The sequence below is a fragment of the Pelmatolapia mariae genome, linkage group LG15, assembly GCF_036321145.2.
Source record: "Pelmatolapia mariae isolate MD_Pm_ZW linkage group LG15, Pm_UMD_F_2, whole genome shotgun sequence".
Taxonomy (NCBI): Eukaryota; Metazoa; Chordata; class Actinopteri; order Cichliformes; family Cichlidae; genus Pelmatolapia; species Pelmatolapia mariae.
Genome location: NC_086240.1, coordinates 8458965 through 8482263, shown reverse-complemented (window position 1 = coordinate 8482263; position 23299 = coordinate 8458965). Strand labels below are relative to the sequence as shown.

Here is a 23299-nt window from a genome sequence, read left to right as displayed (position 1 = left end):
CACTGTAGGTTTTAGGGCTCTGCTCATGGGCACTTATAAAACTACCCTGCCAGTCTTGGTGTTCTGAATCGAACTTTCTAGTCTCACACTCAAAGATGAGAATTGTGCAGAGTCAGGTTGTATCCATGGGTGACTCTGCAGTTTTTTAAATACAGCCTCAACTTTTTACTGCTGTCTCTTTTTCTCCCTTAACTCAGGGCAAAATCTATTATTAATCTGCCCACCACAGCCACCTGATTCACACACTCACACATACACATAACGCTGAGCCGGAGGGCAAAACAAACCTGCAGGGAGTCTGAAAGGACACACACGCAAACACAAGCACCCACAAGCCTGAAGAGAGACCCACAGAGCACACTTTCTAAAAAAAGGGAGAAAGGGCACAAGAGTACTTGGAAGCACATCCTAAATTCGCTCCACATGCCCGTCCTCACTGCACCACCAAGAACTGAGTGAAAGATATTTATTATTGAGGCAGTGCAAGGTGCCGTGGGGTAGTGACATCCTTCAACGGGCATTTAATCTACGATTCTGCGTGACACTTCAGCAACACTCCGCGTGGGATTAAAACTGACATCTTTTATCAGCATTCGGAAAATTCAGAAATGCCACACAAGTTGAAGCATCTAATATTTCTTCCTTCAAAAAATAGCAAGATGACAGGAAAATGACATACCAAGAGAGAGCTACTGTAGTGCTGAACTTGAAAAATTAGTCTTTAGCAGAATGACTTGCATTTTGTCCTCAGAGGAATGGCTGAAAATATAGCCATTTCTGCACTGAGGGAGAAGATTTAAAAAGATGACGATGAAGAAGAAGAAGACGCTGCCTTACCTCCGTCAGGGTGTAAGCACTGATCTTCACTCTGCACTTGTTTGGTCATAGCCAAGAGTCGAATGAAATGAGAGCAAAGTGTTGAGCGAAGATCAGAAGAGAGGAAGAAATTGGAGCGAGGGAGCGGCAGTAACAAAAGGTTCTCTCAGTGTTTTTCCTATCTGGCCTGCTTTCGCCTCAGGATTCGCAGGCTGCTCCAAGCTCAGGCCCGAACAAGAGGAGGCTCCCACAATACTCACGCTGTGTGTTTGCTGCCTATGTGTGTGAGACACTAGTATGTTATATAACCCGTGAGTGGCACTGCCATCAATGCCAAAGAAATAACTGACTCACACAGAGACCCTGTGAGCCATGAAAGGACAGGATGGGGTTGACTTGGTGCAGGATATTAGAGTTGTAGTATACATGGAAACACAATCCTGCTGCCTCATCCCACCCACCTTTAGCATAGCCACACATACACAAAGACCGGCATATGCCCATTTTCATCCTGTTTCCGGCACCTGACATCCATCTATTAAATCTGCTCATCTCTTTCAGCCTCTCATCCGTCCATGTCCTAATGTCCATTCTTTGTGTGTCGAGGATGGTGAGGGTGCTTGTGAGTAAAGCTGATCTGGTGATGAATGCGAATGAGCCTTGGCGATGAGGAACCAAATGACACTGTTATATAAAGTCCTCGGCTATTCACAGAGGACAGCTAGGCTTTTATTTTGGACATGGAGGACTGTCAGTGAGATGGCCTGACTATCAATATCGCTACGTCATCCTTTGCTTCCCAGTTTGATCTTTGTCTTGATGGAGATGTCTGCTGGGTCACCTGTGGCATTTGAGGCGTATATGTTTGGCCCTGAAGTTTCCTAATCACTTCCTTGAAGTAAAATGGCATGTTACTCAATCACCAAAAATTCCCATTTCCTTGAAATGTTTATGTAACTCCAGGAAGACACTCATGATAGTGTCAGAGATGGCACAGCGTTTTACTAGAGAACTGTTACATCACTGTTACATTTTTATTTTTATCTGTGATTAGTAGCTTAGCTGATAAAAGTGGAGCAAGCTAATCTCGACCTATATAGATCTCTATTAAAGGTCTTATTATTAATTTTTGAGGTGTAATACAAACTAATGTGTTCAGACTTTCTTCTCAGTACTGTGATATGACTTTGGATTATGGGTTATGAATTATGAATTATATGTGCATATATTTGTGTTGTATTTGCAAATATGTGCGTGCCTGTGTGTAGGCGTGAGCAGCATGTTTGTCTGTTAAGCGCTGAAAGGCAGGTTGACACAGGTAAGTGATGCGTCATACACGCTGGGAAAAAAGAGTAAATAACAGCTTTAAAACAGACCTTTTAATAATATTGTACATCAGAACAAAAGGAAAATTTGAGAACACGTACCCCCGCATGCACACACTCAAATCCAGGCTTAGCAATTACATGTTATATAAACCTGCTGCCACAGGGAAAAGCACCATAAGTCAATGTGTACATGCTGATTTATAGCACTAGCATACTTGTGTTTCCAGTAAGGGTTTCTTTTGCAGGTAGTGTTGGTTACATAAGACTGCCCTTATTGAGAGGAGTAAAAAATAACACAGGCATAGTTTCCTCTGTAAAATTTAGCCGGTCAGATCCCTGCTCCCTATAATTATTATTATTACTGGATCAATCCCTCGGTCTTTGTCTCTCTGCACCGCTTCATGTGTCACATACATCGGTGCATCACTGTAAACGACTCATATGTGACAGTCCTCTACTTCTAAGTACTCCAAAAGCCACTAATTGCTCAATGTGGATCGACAGGGTGTAGCAGCATGACAGCGGAGGCCACAGGAACAGCTTGTCACCATCTCCGCTAATTGCTTGGATTTCTCTCCATCCGCTGAAAACTCCCATTATTAACAGGCACACTACTGCCAGCTAAAAAAAAAAAAATCATCAGACTATGGTTCTTGTCACATTTCTTACTTGGGATTGTTTCAGGAGGCAACAGGAGGCACCTGCAGATCTGCAGCACAGTTGCTGCAGTAGCACAGAATGCAAGTTTACTTCAGGACTGTGCTTAAGCTCAAACAGGCACTTATACTTCAGATTTAAAATGTTTTGCCGACTATGAAATACCTTTCTATTGTAAAGAAAAATATATTTTTTTAGTTATAAAAGCACTGAATTTTACGAGGTTTTGTACAGGCCTTGATAAGCAACTATCACACCGCTGTTATCGAATGCAAATTTATCATATTAATTGTTAACTGATCATTTGAAAACCCTTTTTTAAACTATGTGAGCATAACTGAAAAACTCTAGTTAAGTGTCTGGTTCATCAGCCTCCACACGTTTGAGAACACTTTCAAAATGGCTAGTCATTTTTCTAAAACTGCAAAGTTGTTGGTTACTCCAATGCAAAGCAACCTAAAATCTCAATACCAGAGTGTGTACTACTCCCTTCACAGAGCAGCCCAACTGCCTCAAACCACAGCAGAAAGATAAGCTGCATCAATGGGCAAGTGAACAAGAAGAAACAGACCCCTAACAGGTCCTCAGATGACAAAAGTCAGATTTGTGTAGGGAGTAGCACACACCATTGTACTGCACCTTTACTTCTTAGAACAAAAATGTTTGTTCTAAATATTTTGGGCACTACAAATGCTTATGAATGAGAACATTTCTGTAGAGATAAAGTTTATATGATAAGCTTTTTGCAAATGACGCACTTTGATTGCCATCTAATCACTGGAAGGTCACTGGTTCAAATCTTAGCAAGTCAAAGTCAAGCAAGGATACTGCCCAAAGAAACTGAGCCTTGAGCTGCCCCTGATGCATTCATCAGTGTGTTTTTGTGAATGTTAGACGAGACATACAAAAAAGTATGTATAGAATTGTTAAAATTATCTTAACCTTAGCCAGTAAAAGCTTATTTCTGCAGTAATAATAAACAACAATATAGTAACAGTCATATAACACTGATATTTAAATGCAATATGGTTCTTCTTATGGTTTCTTATATAACTAAGTGACATTTACATATTATTTAAAATTGCTCTTTCTACACAGTTAATGATAGTACAGGCAAATAATTTAATTGGAAACAGATAGCTCCTAAAGATTCTGTACAATTCCAGCAGCAAAGCAGGAAATGCTAAATGTTGCCTTTCATCTGATATTACTTAGAATTAATAAACTGAATTTGCAAAGAGGGAGGAAAGTGGTTCGTGGGCACGCACACACACAGACACACACGGACATACTCGGTGGAGCCTATGCTTTGGCTATTGTGTTAATTGACAGCCACTGAAAGAAGATAGGCAGTGTGTGCCAAAACATGTCACGCATACAGCCTATGCACTTTGTACTGGAGCTTGATTTGTGCCACAACTGTGCAGCATGATGGAAAATTAAAGTACAGTCACTTACTGTCATTTTGGCCATAAACCAAGATAGACTTTCACCCAACTGTACACATGTAAGCAACAAGCGTCCGAGAGGTTGTAAACAGAAAAGGTCACTGCATTGTGTGCATAATGATCGGTCCTGAGGATTGCCTCTGTAACTACTGCTTTGCCAGTTTCCACAAAACAAATAAGTAATCTTGGTTTCTGAACAACAGTTATTATCCCAGGAGTTTAGAGGGTGGATCAGAGGGCAAAGTGGTGAGGTAAGCTGAAGTCACAACCTCATTAGGTTTGGACTAAGACGCAACAACAAACAGGTAGAGCAAAATGAAGATTACTTTGGACTTACAGAAAAAAAATAAACGTCACTGGCGACAATAAAGAGAAATGAGCTGGGACTGCTGGAGAGGGATGGTGGAAAGAAATAACAGAGGAATACGAGTTTGTGATGTGGAGTCACAGTAGGAAAGCAGAGGGAAAGAAGGAGGAGGGAGGAAATGGAAGAATACAAAACAACAGGCTTAGTTGCTGGTTACTTACTGTTGTCACCAGGGCAACAGTAGCTGTCTGGGTCTGACTCATTGTGGTAGTACAGGTCCATAGCCTGGGGGAAAAATATGGCACCACTTAGAAAAACGCAAGTCAAATACTCAAGAGAAACAAATATAAAAGTGAGATTGTTCTTGTTATTTTAGTTGGAGTTTTAAAATCCATTTTATGGCATAAATCTAAATACACTAAAGGAACAGCTATATACTGTAAAATAATATCTATGTACAGTAGAATAACACCCAAGTACAACAAAATAACATCTATCTACAGTGAAATAATCCATATCAAGACAAATTTGATTCATTGCTAGTTGATTAAAAGGTCAAAATCTGTTCCTTCCCTTTAGTCAATGCTTTTTCGCTTGATTTGCTAGAATAAAATATAAAGGGGGAAAAATGCAATAAAATAAAGCTAAGCTGTTTTGAAATCATCAGTCTAAGTTGATATTCTCAACTATATAAATGGTGACTATATGAGGTGTGACCTTTTTGACTGCTGGCATTTTAAAGCACGCTGGTTCTCTCCCAGACTGATTTAGGCTTTCATTCCAGCTAGCTCCCCTCGACATGTCTTATTAAGGCTGGATTCCCAGGGTGAGACTTCACTGATTCTCTTGGTTTCCTGTTCTAAAAAGTGGTTGGATCGCTTGCTTTAAACGACAGTATAACAGCATCATTGTTCTTCAGTCAGACAGAATGCCAAAATGAAACTCATCTCGTTCAGTTGGGCCAAAGACATTTACAGGATACACGAGTTGCTGCAGGAAGACTGCAGGGAGAAAAAAGTGCCTCTGAAGCTGATATACTATGCTACATATTAATATATAGAATTTAATTGTTAATGATACTTTGGTGTCTAAATAGCATTTTATTGTTGAGGTAAGATGAGCTAGTCAACTTACAAACTGGAGCTTACATTTGCTTCTAAAAGAGCAATGCACACAGGAAGGGGCTAGCAGCAATGTGGAGATTAGAATAAAAGAAATTCTATGACTTATAACAATGACTAGGCAAAAGTAATCACTGTGGATGGGTACACAGTTCTCATATTCTCAAAGGGTACCAATGGGAGTAAAGTATCCACTAACTGACCTATGACTAGGTGTGAAGCAAAATGCAGGGATTATATAATGGATTATGCATTATATAGCTACGGGGCTTAGTTAATAAATGTCTGATATGCTTCCCAACCTATAATTTATCAATCACATGTATCCTTTGCTTCCATTGAAAGCCACTTTAATTTTTGACTCAAAGCTGAGTTGTGTTTACCTCAATATGTGACCATTTCTTCTTCTAAATGATTATTTAACCTGTTCAATTACCCAGGTCTTTCAGTTTCATTGAGTTTTGATGGTCTTTGGTCATCACACCACTTCTAATCTCTTCCTCTGTGCATGGCTCTTTATAATTAAGCTTTCATAGAATGTTCTCTATTATTTGGATTTCTGTGAATCTGTTGCTTAAAACAAAAATAGCTAACAACTTGAATGTGAAAATGACTCTTTAGTAAATTTGCTTAAAACTCATCTATATCCAAAACATGAAAAATGGGCCCTGACTAGACCAGGCAACAGAGTAGAAAGACTAGATTGATAAGTATAAAAGGAAAAATGTATTTTTAATGCAAAACCTTCTTCTGGGAAGCATAAATAAATGTAATGGAGTCAACATATCCGCATCTGAAGTTGGATGTCTTTTTGAGAGCCAGTCTTTTACTTTGTCAAAACATTTCTCTGCATGTGGCAGGCAGAAATGACTCACAAATACGAGTGTAAACACACAAGTCCCAATAGTAGCTACTTAAGCTTGTCCCACTTTTTCTTTTTCCACATACAACATAACTGGCAGCTGTCACAGGACCAGCAGCATTTGCATCTCAGGGCTTTCTCATCAAAGTGCACTGCCTTGTCAGATATTAGTTTTCAATGATGTTGCCGTCTGTCATCAACCTTTCAAAGTGGCTCCTGGTAAACACAGTCTTAGCCTACTTTGTTATTCCACATTGCAGCACGGAAAACTTAGTAGTCTCCCATGAGTGTTTTTTCAAGATTGAAACAAGCCGAGGGATAAGGATGTGTATGCGTGTGCCTGTGTGTCTGCACAAAAGTTATTCCAATCCCATCAGTTTGTTCACTTATTCAGAGGCAAAGCTTTGAGCAGTCTGCCTGTCACATCAGTCATTTTACCTCTAAGTCTTTATATAGCTGACAGTTGCTGCATCTTTCCATCGTTCCTCTCAGACACGAATACTGTAAATAAATATATGACTCACTGTTCATATCCCCTCATACTGTCAACATCTTTCTCTACAGTCTACAATCGCTTCACCATTCATGCTCCTTTCTCATTTCTCCTTGGATTTACACTTGCATCTGTCTTTCTGCCTTCCCCGTTAACCCCCTCCTGACTTACTTTCCTTTTCTTTGGGTTGTTTATTGATTCAGCGAAGGTCTGATGGAGTTGTATCCATAGCGATGGTAAATCTGGGGTTTCTGTTCATTAATATTTCATTATATTTTCCAAAAGAAGACAAGCGTGGCTTGTTGAAGCAGAGAGAACGAGGTTGAAGAATTTATTTTATTTTTTTCCTGTGTTGGGATCAAGGGGAGGTAGCGGTCTGTGTAACTTGACAGTGAATCATCGGATGAGGCATATTTAACAGCGAAAAAAGAAAAGAAGCATTTCGACTTTTACCATCAAAGGACTGAGAAACTCTGATCTGGGTTCGTTTTATATGTATCCACAAAAACACTGAAGTAAAAAAAAGATATTAAAAAAATAGAGTTACTCACAGAACTTCATTAATACCAACAGAAAAAAAATCTTGTCTTCTTTTCTTAAACTTAACAGCTTACCGCTACCATAGCTAGGTAAAACCAGTAAACTGTTAATTATTTATTAAGCTGGGCGATAAGAACTTGAGTTCTTTGAATAATTTTGGGCAGTAGGAATGTGGCATGCCCTATTATCCAAGGGGAGAGAGACAAATATTAAACCATGTTAACTTGTTATAAATTTACCTCAGTAGCAACATTTTGAAGCAGGTGAATGACACTTTGATTACATAAAGACGAAGAATGGCGAAGAGCTAATAAAAACTGGTAAGCAGTTATCTAATAAAGGTCCTTAACGCTGCTACAAAGGTGAACTCTACTCTGAATACAAAAGGGAGGCTATAGTGCTCAGCCATGCAACTAGTGTACCCATCAGCATTTTGCACTACAGAGAGTAGGAGTCAAACGATCCATAATAAAACTGTAGGTGCCGTGGAAAACAGATCTTCATGTAGAGCATTATCTTCTAAAATCATGTCAACATTCACTGAAAACACACTGCACCACAGAAAAAAGATAATGAGCTGAAATTAATGTTTGGGGAGGATTTGACACAGACCTTTAGAAATCCTGCAAAATACCACAAAGACTTCCATGACCTACTTTATGGGAGCACTGTAGCAGTAACTACTCCTACTGCCTGGTGGTGCATTTATTTAATCAGTCTTTTCACATATAATATATTTATTTTGTAAATAACCCAGGGAAAACAATGGAAATGTTTCATTTCCACATACAGGTATTATAGATATTATATAACAACGGTTTTGGTAATGATTTCTTTGGAGATTTCCTTAATTTTCCTGCTTAATACACCTGAAATTCCCATCACTCTTGGATCCACTGTTTATCTCAACAAGTTAGCATTTGATGCAATAATCTGAGTAGCTGTAGAATAAACTTGCCTGTGTACGTTGGCGTGGCTGCCAGGTGTCCTCTAGGGCGTAGCTGATGTAGGGCCCGCTGCAGATAGAACACTCCAGCATGACGGGGCTGGCCAAGAGGGGTGAGGCGTGAATCCCCCAGGATGAGCAGCCACACAGGTGCAGGTCAGGCTCTGCTTCCTTCTGCTTGCCTGTACTGTCACCATGATGCCGAGCCAGCATTTTCCACTTCCTAACCTGAAAATTTAGAGAAGTCGTGTTCTTTCATTAGCCAATAAAGCTTCAAACGGAATAATATCCAAGACTAATAGAACTTTATTGATATGCTGGTTATAGCAGTAAAAAACCTAGATAGTTTTGCAGTATGACACATTTACCTGTCAAGGCAGTTTAACCAATTTACTAGTTAAATTATGCCTCAAATTATGTGTTTAAAAAGTAAGTTGTGAGTGACTTTTTTAAATTTGATGGATTAAACTGTACTGGGCTTGATCCATTCATGAATCAAATAACTGAGACTCGGACTTGCTTTGCACTGGATAAACTGAGTGAGTCAGGCTCAGTCTTAGCAGTAATCTTCTCTCTTGTGACAGCTGCACAGTGACACATGCTCCAGAGGACAATTTCACCACAAACATCCTCTTCTCAATCACTACTTAGCGAGTGGCCAGCAACACTGCCAGAACACATATCAGAAGCAGAAATAATTTAAGAGCTCTGTCACACACACATATAAAAGTGAGAGGAGGTCTGGGAGAGAAATATATCACACATGTGACAGTGCAAACTAAAGTCAAGGTGCAAATATTTCTTGAGGAAGCCAAATTACACTGATATATGTGCCAGTGACCTAGAAAAGCTCTTATGTAAGGGAAATGTTGCCCTTGGCATGCAGAGCAGACAGGTTCAGTGACTGGAGCCATTTCAAATGAATCTTATCAAGGTCTCTATCAGTGGTCACTGCTCCGCTCACCCAACATTACAGTTGCATAGGAGTGCATGAAGAAATACAGTATGTGAGAGACGTTGCATGTGAGCGACGTTGCATGTGAGCATATTTGAGGTGAATTTTGCAACTTGGTGAAAAGATTTTTCCCGTATGTGGATAGTTCAGGTCTTGATTTTAGCTGTTACCCAATGTTAGAAGGAGAGTTCATAATGAGCTGTTTTCTCTGTGTCTAAACCGGTAAATACATGGTCACATACTGTTCCAATGTCATTTAGTCATAGTTTAGTCACTGTCTTAAAGGAACAATTAAGCATTTTATAAAAATGTGTGTTTGCTTCTGGCTGAGGTTTACATAAGAATGGATGGATAAGATTTCCTTATCTGTTTGTTAATTCAGCTAACGCCAGCAGCCAAACAGCCTAGCTTAGCAAAATGAATAAAAAAAGGTGTGAAATATGTGATAACAACTTTTTTCCGTAACAAAAGTTAATCAAATCTATGTACCAGAACATCAGAAAGAGGAAAAATTATATGTTTTTTATATTTGTAGAAAAATGTGAGAGAGTCACGTTAGGTGCTGTTTTGCTGTTCTGAACAGTGGCTAGCAAAACAAAACAAAAAAAGACTACAAGGAGTAAGTAGCAAGAAAAACAGTTTCTCTTTTAAAAAAACCATCTGTCTCATGCACACCAGGAGGACTAACAGCTTTGTGCTTTACAGTGTGTTGTTAAGCTGTGACACAAATACTTCACTGCCAGTGTCGACTTGTTTCAGGTGACCCAGATAAATGGCTACTGAACTTCACTTCACACTTAAAACCTCAGTAAAATAGTAAGTATGCACACCCATGAATCAGTGTCTTCTTAAAATGAGGTTAGATTCAGGCAGATAAAGTGTACTGGAAATCTTTTAGAGTGGAGGCAAACTGTATATGATTGAATATCTTAACAAATCAAGCTAATAAGTTAGCATTCCAAGTAATGCCCCATAAATTAATGAATTATTACTGACAGTCTGTTTATATGCAAATTAAAACCAAAAACCTTCAGGGAAAAATATGAGTTTGTGTCTCTGAGGTTGTGTTATTTTTGTATTTTGACATAATCAGGCTAGCATTTTCTGTCTTTGTGTTTTTGCTAGGCTAACTACTGTAGCTACAGACATGAAGTCAATATCAGTCATCTTATATAGTCAGAGAATGTATATATTTCCCCAAATGTGACAATTCTTAGTAATTTACATAAACAGGAACATAGCTCTGTGGTTTTAATAAACTTAAATTTACCATTGTGAAACCAGTTAGAGACTTGTTGATGTATGAAAGGATGTACACATTTAACTTCATATTAGAAAGGAAATGTGATAGACCTGAGTTGTCAGTGACTGAATGTGTGTTTTTGTGCATTTCATCATATTTAATTATGTGCAGTATTACCCTCAGTATGCAAGTCTAAATCGAACGAGTGCTGTTTATTAGATTGGACCGTACATGTTTATCATGCATGCTTTTTTATTGAATGGCCTCGTTCTGACCCTCCTTCTGGGGTTATAAAAATTCATGTCTGCAGGGAGTGCATATCACATGCACACATACAAATATATGTATGCCATTTCCACATTCCCAGTCCTTTCCCTGCTCCTTTGACCTTGTTTTGTGCTGTGACCAATAAGAAAACAGTGGTTACATTATGTAAGCACTCTCCAACAAGATCTGCTCTTTCACCTCATCAACTCAGGAAGTAATATTTTCCATGTTTATACCAGTAGACATCAGCTACATAGCTCTGTGAAGACTCAATCTGAGCAATTTTTAAAGCTTCCTGCTTCCTGTCAGCAAGGAGAAAGATGGCTTTGGCCAGTAATAAATTAATATAAAACTGCCTAAAGGTATGCCCTTAAGCCCCATACAGTAGACTTGGCCATCAAACTGTATGATAAAGCTCCAAGTCAAGAGTTTTCTGTTGTTTTGTCCATTTCACACACAACACTTGCCTAAGGCCTTTGCACAGCAGATAACAACAGTGTTTTTTTGGTGCTGTCAACAGCCAGCCCACGGCTCAGCTCTCTCTCCTGGTAACCCTTTTGTGGCCTTGTCCTGCTTATCCGTTCATGTCCTTCACCAGCTCCCCTCAGTATGTAAGTCTAAATCGACCTGGCTTAAATTGAACAGCGACGTGAAGACAAAGAAAAATATGTTTGAAAGACAAAAACGATAAACCAAGATGGTCTTACATAAAATATCCAATTATAGGTCCCCCAACCTCCCCAAACCGTTCTTAGATGCCATACAGGTCTTAAAATTAATGAGAGATGGTAGGAAATCTGATCCAAGTGGTGAACAGGCTATGCCTAAACCATGATTCAGACAGTCCACATGGAATAAAAGCACCAAATGTGTGTAATATATCCAACTGGAAATTGAGCCCCAGAGCCAGAAAAAAAAAAGGAGAGTTCTGGAGACCCGAAATTAAAAACAAGACAGAGAATAATACCACTGTTAAAGAGGGAAGTGGATAAGGAGTAAATTTGGGATTTTAAGATTTGGATATTGACCCTAAGCTGCTTTTGAGCTTTCATCTGGGCTCATTCTAATTTTCAATGGACTCGCTTGAATGCTTTCATCTTTAAATCTCAAGGACTGCGGTGACAAGGTCTCTGAACCCTGTCTTCTTAGCAATACATTAATATTCATGGTCATTTACTATGCCTCAGCCCATTGCCCCTTTTTAAAGATAATATAATGCTATCTTTTCCCATTTTTTGGAAGTTTTTCCCCACATTTCTTTATATATTATATATTGATAACCATACATTTAAAAAAAATCCTCAGCATTTAAATTAAAATTGATTAAAAAACAAGGCGGCAACACGTCTGGTTGAATTTAAAAATGCTGCTTCATGGTTCATTGTCCCATGTTGGCTTTTCTGCACCTTATGCTTCATTCTGTTCAATAGTTTCATACTTTGTTAAGCAACATTAACTTTTATGTGTTATACTTAAAAAAAACAAAAAAACAGTGAACCCATCTAAGGACATACAGTTTTTTTTTAAACACAGCAAAATAACAACTTCCTGCTCAACTTCCTGACGAAGACTTGTTTTTATATTCATCAGGCCCAACTAATCCCAAATAGCTAGGAGAAATTAAAAATGTTTCCCAAACGAGAACTTGGGTCTCAGGAGGTTAATTATTTAAAGCTAGAATAAAGATCTGACTCACCTACCAAAAGATAGTTGAAGCTACTTTCTCTTGCAGTATAAACTAGGATGTTTTCTCATAGGACAACAAATATCCAGTCGAAATCTATACATTACACACATAGTGTACAGATTTAGGCCAAAATTGAGACACAAATTACAGCAAAATGCACACAATGCACAACAGGAGCAGCTTGTATTTGGGTACTAAGGCCACAGTACAGCACAAAAATCATTTCCAGCTGAGATGAGCATGTTACTGGGAGAAGCAAATGTTTTGCCTCATTCTCAGGGAGCTGCTGAGCCTCTGTGGCACAGCATTTCTGGCTTTAGCTCTGGGACAGCAAGGAGGAAGATGGGATTAGCGGGGTTCTCAGGGTAGATTAGAACAACAGAAATTCCCAAATTCCCTCACAATGAAACAAGGGAGTTTTTTTCCAGTGGGTCAAGAAAAGAGGAAGAGAAGTAGTAACATGAATGTGAATCTCAAGACAGTCATCGGCATTAACATAATTCAAAATATTTGTTTGTGTCAGTTACTCTTATTGTTTAACCCTGTCTTCAATCGCTCTTTGTTCAAAATATCAGGTAAAAACTTCCTCAAACTAACCTGTCACTACACGGCAAGCAGTCATAAAACAGGTATCTCTTCCTGTGTACCTTGAATGCCTTCAATGTCTGTTCAAACTTCAAAGAGATTATCAGAATACCTCTTAACACCACAAACAATCTGCCTTACTTTCTCTGCCTCACCTGCCTCTAGTTTGTTATTGATAGATCTGGCTGAATCTCCACAAAGCAAAATTCCCACAGCAGATACAGGAAACTGTAGCCAAGGTATGAAGTGCCTCCACTCTGTTTATTTATCTTTTCTTGGGGCTTGGCAAAGAAAAAAGCCCGCCTGTATGATATTGCAGTAACAATGGAAACAAATGCACTGTGCCATTTTAGAGCATATATATGTATTCACTGTGAGCAAAGATGAGAGATCATGCGAGAAAAGCAACTCCAAGTTTGCAGCGCCAACCACATTCTTCGCCTGCCAGAGCACTTGGCTGTGGAACAAAAGAAAAGGAAAGGATTAGCAGTTTTCCATTGCTAAGTTTATGCTAAACAGTGGTAGCTTAGAACTGCTTTCCGGGTCCCTGGGAGACTTCCTTTATTTATATGTTAATTAAATATTTTTAAATTGGGGGAGATATTATTAGTCATTGGCGTAACTGGTAATAATGTAAAAGTATCAAGGTTGTAAATGATATGACGCATCCTTTGATGTAGGTAAACTGCAACAGTCAAGAAAACGTCAACCAGTTGACTTCTTCAGGTTTTTCCAGGTGAGCAAGCCAAAGCAGGCAGCAGGCCAAACTGATAGCAACTATCTTCATACCAGTGCTAAGCAGGTGCCATATGTGGTGGGGGCTGCTCAGGTGGTAGAGGAGGGTCAGAAGGTCTGAGTTCGAGCCCCGAGGTCCTCTAATCTGTATTTTGAAGTTTCCTTGGGCAAGATACTGAACCCTAAGTTGCGTCTGATGTATCCAAGACACTGTGAGGTTGTGAATGTTAATAAAAACACTTCTGTGAATGTGACTTGTGCTCAATTAAAGTAGAAAAGTGCTATATATAAGTACCAATCTATTTACCTCACCTCATCATACCTCACCAAGTGCGGCATTCAACAGACTGGTGTGGTTTTAAATTTTTGCCGTCACACAGATGGCAAAAATTTGTGAACATAGGCAAAAGGAAGTTTTGAATCAATTAGCTAAACTATTCAAAAGAGTACCATCAGAAGTTTGGAATGAGAGGTCTTTTTCCCCTGGTATTGGTACAGTATGCATGACAAGCCAACAACTTGGAACGGGATTTTGGCTCCCAGTGCTCTCTGTGTAATTCTTTGTATCAAATATAATTGGGCCTTGAGGGTTGTTACTCTTAATTCCTTCTTATTCCCAGTAGTAGCTAAAACCTATATTTTGACAGTAATGCAATTCACGGTAAATGCGACTCAAGCTGGTGAACAGAGGACAAAGTTCAGCAGTTCATTAAGTACACCTAGTTGCAATTAATATAGGGCCAGCAGCCCTGTAATAAATCATGTCATTTTGTTATTTTGTGGAGTGCATTGTTAAAAAACTGTAAACTCATAAATTTAATTGAAAATGAAGCAGCTTGAGGGTTTCCATCCAGTTTTCACAGGTCACATCCCCCAGCTGGGAGATCTGGCTGGAATCCAGAGTGAGTTTGTGTGCCAGTGAAAAGGTCACAAGTAAATCAGTGGAATCTCTGAATATGACTCACAAGTCATTAACCATCAGCATCATCAAAAAGTAACAGAGTGTACAGCAAGGGCTCTTCTTAGGTAACGCTACGTCAGGAGCCAGAGTCTCAAGTGCAAAGTGCAGCAATAGCACATTTACACTTTTAAAAAAAAATACCACTTATCTGAGAAGTCAGTGTCAACAGCCAATATGTGGGCCTACAACAGGGCCATTTCTACCTCTGAAACCTGCCAGCATGTGTGATTCAACACCTTACACGCAGCTGTACTCGTGATCACCCCTACAGTCGCTTGACAGGATCTTGCGAAGGAATTAACACTAGCATCATGCTTCCTCCCTGATCTCCTTCTCTGACTCAGATACAATGCATCAGCATTCGTGGAAGAGGACTTTAGCCCGCAGGGCCTTGTCACTTGCTAAAGGAGAACAGAAAAGGTAGATTTATGATAGACCGCCTACCTCTGTGGAGAACAAAACGTCACGGCCAACTGACCCATGAGACATTTGCTTTAAAATGCAGATGACACCGGTATCATCTGAGCCGGTACAAAGGTACACTATGATCGAGCTGACTCTGACAAAATATTAACAAGAAGAGCTTACTTAACTGTCAAATGAGGCTTTTTTTCTGGATCCAAGCACATTTCAAAAGAAACCTTTTGAAATGTGCTTTGCTGTGAGTTAATGGATAGTGAATCCTGTCTCACAGGGATGCATCAGCGTAGATAAATATCACTGTTCTTCTTGACTTCCCTCATCTCTCAGGATTTCTTTGGCCCTCATCCTTTTTGCTTTTTCCTTCCTTCCTTCCTACTTTGGTCTAATGCACTCTCTCTCTTTCTCTTGCATGAATGAGTTTTGGACAGTAAACAGAAAAGGGAATAGACTGGGCCAGGCCATTCTGGGTAAGGTTGGTGTTTAAAACATACTGAATACAAGGACTTATTAACAATATCACCTGATCAGCTTCCGGAACAGGATGTAAGGAAATTACTAAACACTAATCTCACTGAGCAAATCAGAGCTGCTCTTATGAGAAATGAAGTCTTATACAGTGTTAAGTGTTACAAAGTAATGCATTATTGTGCAAAATTAAGTAACCACATTACAGTTACAATTATGTTGTAGCTTGTGTTATAATAGTATATTCTTGAGTTATCTGCGCACCAGGTGGATAGAGAGAAATCCACCAAACAAACATGCTCTTTTTTTCCTTCCTGCGCACTTGCGCTACAGTTAGCTGATTTTAGTTCAGGTCTTGCAGGAGTAAAATGGTGAAGTTGGTCCAGCAAGACAGCTTTTGAGGACTGTGGACGTTACTTTTATTTTTATTGCACAAAAGGACAGCATGAAGATAAAGTGGAAACTGCATCCAGGATGGAGCAATTGTATCAAACTGCTAACACAAATTTATCTCTTTGCTTACATTTGCACAACCAGCATGCTAATGCTAAGCTAGCCAAGATTGCTTTGTCAGCTTTGTGCTCAAACCTAAAAACTGAAGGAGAGATCTTGTGTGTGTCCTCATTAGGGTAGGGAATTGTGTTGGTGTGCGGGACAGTAGTCTATAGGTTTATATAATTACCTGGTAGTAATGAGACAGTGCTTTTCATGTCATTTTACAGAGTAATGAGAAAGTAGCAAGTCTTGTAACAACTTACTAATTAAGATAAGATAAGATAAGATATGATATGATAAGATGACCTTTATTAGTCCCACAGGTGGGAAATTTGTTTCGTTAGGTAACCTTCAGCATTACTTTTAAGAAAAGTAACAAGTAATGTGTAATACATTACTTTTCGTGATTAATGACAATATATTGCTCTTATATTAAACTATTAAACTGTAATTATTTTATACAGTATAATGTCAGGGGGTTTGCGAGAGGACAAGTAAGTAGAAGGAAAAAACGGTTTAGGAAACAACAGGGATGAGATGCACTTCTATAGCAGTGGCTGACAATTAGCTCTTGGAGGTCAGTTATGATCCTCAATCCTGCCATCGCTGCAGTTAACATTGGATGTGGGTTTTTTCTGTTAGTCAAAATGTAGTCAAATCTCAATGCACAGACGTAATATACACTTATTCAAAAAACACAAAAAAGGGACCCCTTAAAACTCCAGTACTTGCTTAAGAATTATTCCATTTTAAAGACTTTTTCAGTGTCAAGGTAATCCAGGAGTCACTCTTCCAAACTGTGAATAAATACAACACAGCACTTCCTTAAAGTTCCCTGATATAAAACTCACGATTAGCCCTTTAAATGAGATAAGATTAAGTATAAAACTTAAATATTAATGAGTTATATAAGATGGTCCAAGTTGTGAAATTGTATTTTTTGTAAAATTCTTAGAAAATAACAGTATGGACAGTTATTTTGGGTTTTTTTTTTTTATCCATTTATATAACGAAATTTCAAAGATTTCTGAGAAAACCTGAATAAAGCACAGGTAATGGTTGTTGATGTGCAATTAGGCACTCTTGAAATCATAAGCGGAGAGAGAGAAATCACATGTTGGGACAACCAGTAGTCACCAAAGGTTCACGCTGTTTTCATTTTTCATTAAGTCTTCATCAAGAACGGTGCAGGCTCGATTTAAGAGATTAGTGGAAAAGCTGCATTTGCATTAGCCATGTGTGTGGGTGTGTGTGTGTTCGTGAGTGTATCTGGCCGTCTGCTGTTGTGTATACGGGACAGTGCAGGCCCTCCTTATCAGGAGGATTTATATACTTTTGATTTCTGTTCATGCGTTGGCGGTGGGACACAAACGCTGACCTCATCTTCAATCTCGTAATAAAACTATCCTCTCAGCTCTTCTCATCTCTCTCTCTATCACTGTTTTCCTCTGTTTGTGCCCCTCCCCTCAGCTCCCCCAATCCCTCCCTTTTATTTTTCTCTCCAACAATATTATTATATTTCCACCTTTTTCCACTTCTGTTTTATTACATTCACTTCCCCCACCTTCCTCTTGCTTCCAGTAAGCCTCATTGCCCCTCGATGAAAACTGCTGTGTCATAAATTTAGCACACTCACACTTTATGACATAATCATCACCATAAAGCTCGGTCTATATTTAGCATTGCTCACAGGCGCTGTGGCGGTGGAGTGAAGGTGATGTAGCGCACTGTGTCAAGGCCAAGCTGAGCTACCTGCATTTTTAATGGTACTGATGCTTTGTGATTAGAGCGAGTGGGCATTCTGTCAGCGAGGACTCTCTTGGAGAGAGAACAACACTTAAACTGTTGCCTTTTCTAAACTTATCAATTCAGATATTGCACGGTTCATATTTTATTTATTGCTCTGGCCTCTTGTGGGTTGGTTAAAACTTTAATTCAAGTTCAGCGCAGCTCCTCTGGCAACAAACAACTGCAATGATATTTTGCTGCCAAGCGCAGATTAACAGTTTCAAAAGCCTCTTCTCTGAATGAGAAAAGCTGCAGTAAGCCGGGCTAAAGTTGAACATTCATATTTAACAATGCAGAGCACAAAAAGCGAAGAACAAGGAGCAATGTATCAGACCGCGATAAGTGTCCCGAGAGCGTTTCCGTCATCTGGTGTCAGCAGTGACAGCAGTCTTTCAGCGTCATCATCCCACTTTCTGAAGTCCCAGTTTGAGACAGCTGTTTAAATTGCAGTTTGCTTTGACGGGCTGGTGAAATTTCATAGCGAAGATTTTTCTCATTTAAATTTGAGTCAGGCTGAAGTTGGCCTCCTGGAGAACAGAGCAGCGAGCTTGACGTGCGAGGGAAATGTTTCTATCAGTGTTCCATTTGTTGAACAAGCATCACGCTCTGCCAGTGTTTGGCAAGCTGAGCCTGATGCCCTGAGTTGTAAAATATTTGGACAAAGCATGCAAAGATACAGCACAGTATGTCGGGAACAAGACCAAATGTGATGTTTGTGTAGTGTTTGGCAATGGCAGAACAAGTCGAATGGTGGAATTCCCCATATTAAGACACATAGTGAGGGCTACTGTTTGTATGCTGTCAATCATTGAACTAAATCTTGGATCAAAACCCATTTTTGACTACGTCTGAAATGTGAACAACTACCACAGCTCAAACACTACACTACACTATAAACAAGCCGTGGCTCACCACCGAGCCCCCTCCTCTTTAACCCCAGAGCCACACACAAACATGCACACACCAATTACACCTGCTGAGACACATCAGTACTACTGCAGACACATCTATTGGTTTTGAGGTCAAGAGGTGGAATAGATGGAGAGTCAGCGAAACAAAAAAAGCGACACGGGAAAGGGAATAGAGTGCTGTGCAACAACAGTGTGCTGTTTCATATCCAAACACACCTTTAGCATGGTTTCTCAACAAACACAGTTTAGCTCAGTGGGATAGTGATGACTCATTCCCTACTGATGCCCATGGGTCTGGAAAAACACACAAGCAGGGAACCATCTGATGGCTAAAATGATTGATAGGCAGTGGGATAGCTATTGTAATCATAGTTGCATAACCAAGTACATCTGCAGCAGCATCGACATAAAAGGCCTGCCATGCATGTTTGGGCAAGTCGTGTGTGTTGACAGTTACTTTTCCTCCAGTGCACAGGTGTGAATTTACTTCCTCTTTGGTAAAGATTTTTAACAGAGTGTCCGCATTCTCTGCTAAATGCAGGCCTCCTGCACTCATTTACAGCAACAACAAAGGTGGACTTTGGAAAAACACCCTTTTCTTCAGTTGCCTTATTGTTTATGTTACATAACAGCACTCGTGATGGAGCTTAAAGGGAAAACATGAGGATCACAACATTATCTAGAGTCTTCTAAAGCCTAATTTGGTTTGTTTTGTTTGCCTTCGGTGGGACATCAGTGAAATGAGTCAAGTGATGTTCTGGAGTGTGTCGGGGATATGCTTCCTCCTGCGGGCATGAGGAGATTTTAGGTGAAAAGGCAGCAGGTGAGTGGGCGGCCTCTCCCTTACCATGAAATAGGTCACATTCTTCTTGTTAACTTTTCGCTTGTTCTTTAAATTAACAATTTGTTCACATGTAAGAATAAAGCTTATGTGACAGAGACATTAATCCAATTTAGTTTGTCTACAGATGGTGATGATTTTTCTTATTTCTTGTAATGGCTGTACCGTTTCACACATATTTTATTTAAATTCAAGATTAAAAATGTTTTTTTCCTTCTGCAAACTAAAGACAAATATTGGAATTTTATTAATTTTTAATTTTGTGGGGGAGACAATCATTCTTGTTGAACTGACACTAGAATTTGGTGCTCAGAAAATTGATTTATGAGATTTTCAAATGTGGAAACATTTTTTTTTCCCTTTAGATCTAGAATAAATACATTAAATCCTTTGAATTTCCCCAAATGTCCCCAAAATGTGTTGAAAGCGCACACTTAATCTAAAGCTAGTCAAAGTAATGGGTCATAAGTAAACAATGACGTATTTAGTGGCACAAGCCGAAGAAGTTCCTAACAGCTGGTTTTGTTCCTTGACTTTGCGTGGTACGATAATTGATAGAAATCAAAAAGCTGCAGGAAATACAAATTGCAGTTCTTAAATGATGATTTTATTTATTAATAAAAAAAATAGCTTTCCAAACCTATTGTGTGAAAAAGTAATTGCCCCCTAAGCCTAATAACTGGTTGTGTCACCCTTGCCTGAACAAACTGCAATCAAGCTTTTGTGATAACTGAGGATGAATCTGTCACATTGCTGTGGAAGAATTTTAGCCCACTCTTGAACATCAACAGCCTGTTTAAGGTCATGTTAAAGCGTCTTGGCTTATATAGCAAACTCCAAAACCTTCATTTTATTTATTTTTTGAGGCATTCAGAGGTGAACTTGTTGGTGTGTTTTGGATCATAACCCTTGAAGCACTTGAGCTTTAATGGCCGGGCATTCTCCTTTAGGATTTTCTGGTAGTGAGCAGAATTCATGGTTCCATCAATTACAGCAAGTCGTTCAGTTCCTGAAGAAGCAAAGCAGCCCCAGACCATCACGCTATCGCCACCGTGTTTCACTGGTGGTACGATGTTCTTTTTATGAAATGCTGTGTTAGTTTTACACCAGACACCAGCTCAAAACTTCCAAAAAGTTCAAGTTTTGTCTGATCAGTCAAAAGAACAGAGAAACTGTTTAGGAACCACAGCAATTCAGTGGGAGACCACGGAAAGTTACAGAGTGAGCATACAGAGCAGCATAGTCCATAAAAGTCACACTGGTGACTCGATAACTAAGCAGTTCCAAACCTCCTCCAGCACTAACATGGCTTCATGGCATTGCTTTCCATGGAAGCACAGCCCCTGTTGGGATAATGTGTAGGTGGCACAGTACTTTTGTTCATTATCCACGTACAGGCAGTCCCTTCATCGGTCAGAAATTTGACTTTGTGTACTGCATGTGCAAAAGGGTGAGCTCTGTTCATTATTCACACAGTGACATCAACATGGACAAACTTTCCAAATATCACAATGAATAAGCAAATATATGACAGGCCAGAGTGAGACCAAAGATCAAAAGCTAATATTACTTGCACTTTTTAAATGTGTGACCTGTGAAAAACATTGGACATTTGCTGCAACTCAGTCAAGCTGAATTTTTTGCTGAAATGTGTCTTTTGCCATGTTTTTTCTAATGTTTTTTACTTCTTCTAATCTTAAATTTCTTCTAAGTAGCTTTTATTTACCAAACTAGATTCCCCTGATACAGTTTCTCTGTAGTCAAATTACCAAAGTGAACTAATAGCTTGGAAGTCCAAAGTAGTTTTTTTCCAACAATGGAATTCACGATTAGCGACACAACAACATTTAGACACACACATAAGTCCTCTCTCTGTTTGTTTTTCCATTTACCTTGCAGCCCTTGCTTTTTTCATGGCCACTCGTTTGCCCATTTGCAGGACAAGGTGAGCAGGGCTCCTGGTGGTAATACAGGCCACCCTGCAGTCCTGCATAATGACAGCAGCCATACGGTGATGGGAAGTGGGTGTAAAACAGGTCCTCGGCCAGCGGACACTTTGGACAGGAGTAAAGGAGGCCTTTCCCCTGAGCTTTCTCCACACTCACTTTCGGGTTCCTCATCCATCTCCGTACCTGCACAGGAAAAAAAGAACAATATTTATTCTAAATAAGAAAAAAAATGCTCTGATCTGACTTATAACATCTCAGTTTCTTCCTCTGTTGTTAAAGGTAATAGCGCAATAGCGCATCTCCACAGACGCAAATTTGCATACAGTGCATATACACACACACCTTACCAGCTGCAACTCATCATCAGCTGTTTGTAATCTTATCCATGATTACATGTTGGCTAGAAAGAGATACACACATGAAGGAATGCACTTATGAGAGGCACAGATTGTGTCTCCACTCTGCCACACATTAATCAGAGGGGGTGCACTCACACAATGACATATATGTATTACACACACACATGCAAGCACACACAAAGACATCTGATGGCGCAAAGTATGATGTTGAGTCTGTCTCGATGAAGAAAGAAAGCACAGCCTTGTTTGTCTACTCCCGGGTTTGTTTTTTGGCTTTCATGTCTTTTTTCAACACCAGTGTTGCTTCACCGATACTTCGTAAAAGCTGAGGAGAACATCAGTCTTCAAGTGTGCTTTTGTGATGAAGAACCACAAGTCAAACCTTCATGCATTCACGTCATGAGCACGTGTTCTAATTATTACCCTTATGCTGTCAACAAACGCGGCACAAGTCAGTGCACGCAAGAACAATGCATACTGTACACACCATGCTCCTTCAGTGACTAAGACCAGAGAAGCACTATCACTTACAGGAAACACCGGTGTGTTTACGTTTGTGTGTGTGGGTGTGAGTGTCGAGGAAAGAAACACAGAAAAAAAAAAACCTTGGTGAAAGTGAAGAGGAAACCGATAAACAGACACAGAAACAGAAGGAGATTGACAGTGAGAGGAACCTTGTGAAATTTCATCCTGCTGCGTGACTCGAAAATTTAGAAAACACACACCACAGGGCTGTAGCCTGTGGCGGCTGAGCAGCACAGAGTCCAAAATGCAGTAACACACACACACACATACAGCAGACACGCTGAGATCGAACGCCTAAGTCGAAGGGCGGCCTCGACAGCCTGTCAAGGCATGTCGGGTCGAAGAGAAAACAGACTTGGAAAAACACTCCAGCAGGTCAACACAAAAACAAGCCAGCTGCTGTAGGGCTGCCACAGAAAACGGATGACACACACCTAAAATAAGAAAGCAACACAAGCTTCTTCACACATCGCGAGTCATGAACTGGCTGCACGTGATTGGAGTTCCATCTAATTACATGACCCTTTGTTGTTTTTGAGATCAGGTTCAAAGAGGTAAGGGAATGTGACAGATCAAACAGTGTTCTGTCATA

General features: G+C 39.7%; 1 protein-coding gene across 2 annotated transcripts in view; it reads right to left on the bottom strand.

Annotated features, from left to right (window-relative positions):
* Positions 1 to 23299, bottom strand: part of sgk1 (serum/glucocorticoid regulated kinase 1) — a 35571-nt gene that overhangs the window by 8228 nt on the left and 4044 nt on the right. Inside the window, exons 3-5 of one of the 2 annotated variants that reach the window (XM_063494905.1) lie at positions 21767 to 22006; positions 8531 to 8746; positions 4778 to 4841 (exon numbers count right to left, since the gene is read on the bottom strand). In XM_063494905.1, coding sequence (XP_063350975.1) covers positions 4778 to 4841; positions 8531 to 8746; positions 21767 to 22006 — 520 coding nt within the window. Of the gene's footprint in view, positions 1 to 837; positions 1104 to 4777; positions 4842 to 8530; positions 8747 to 21766; positions 22007 to 23299 lie in introns of those variants that run through there. The other variant, XM_063494907.1, reaches the window with a different exon arrangement.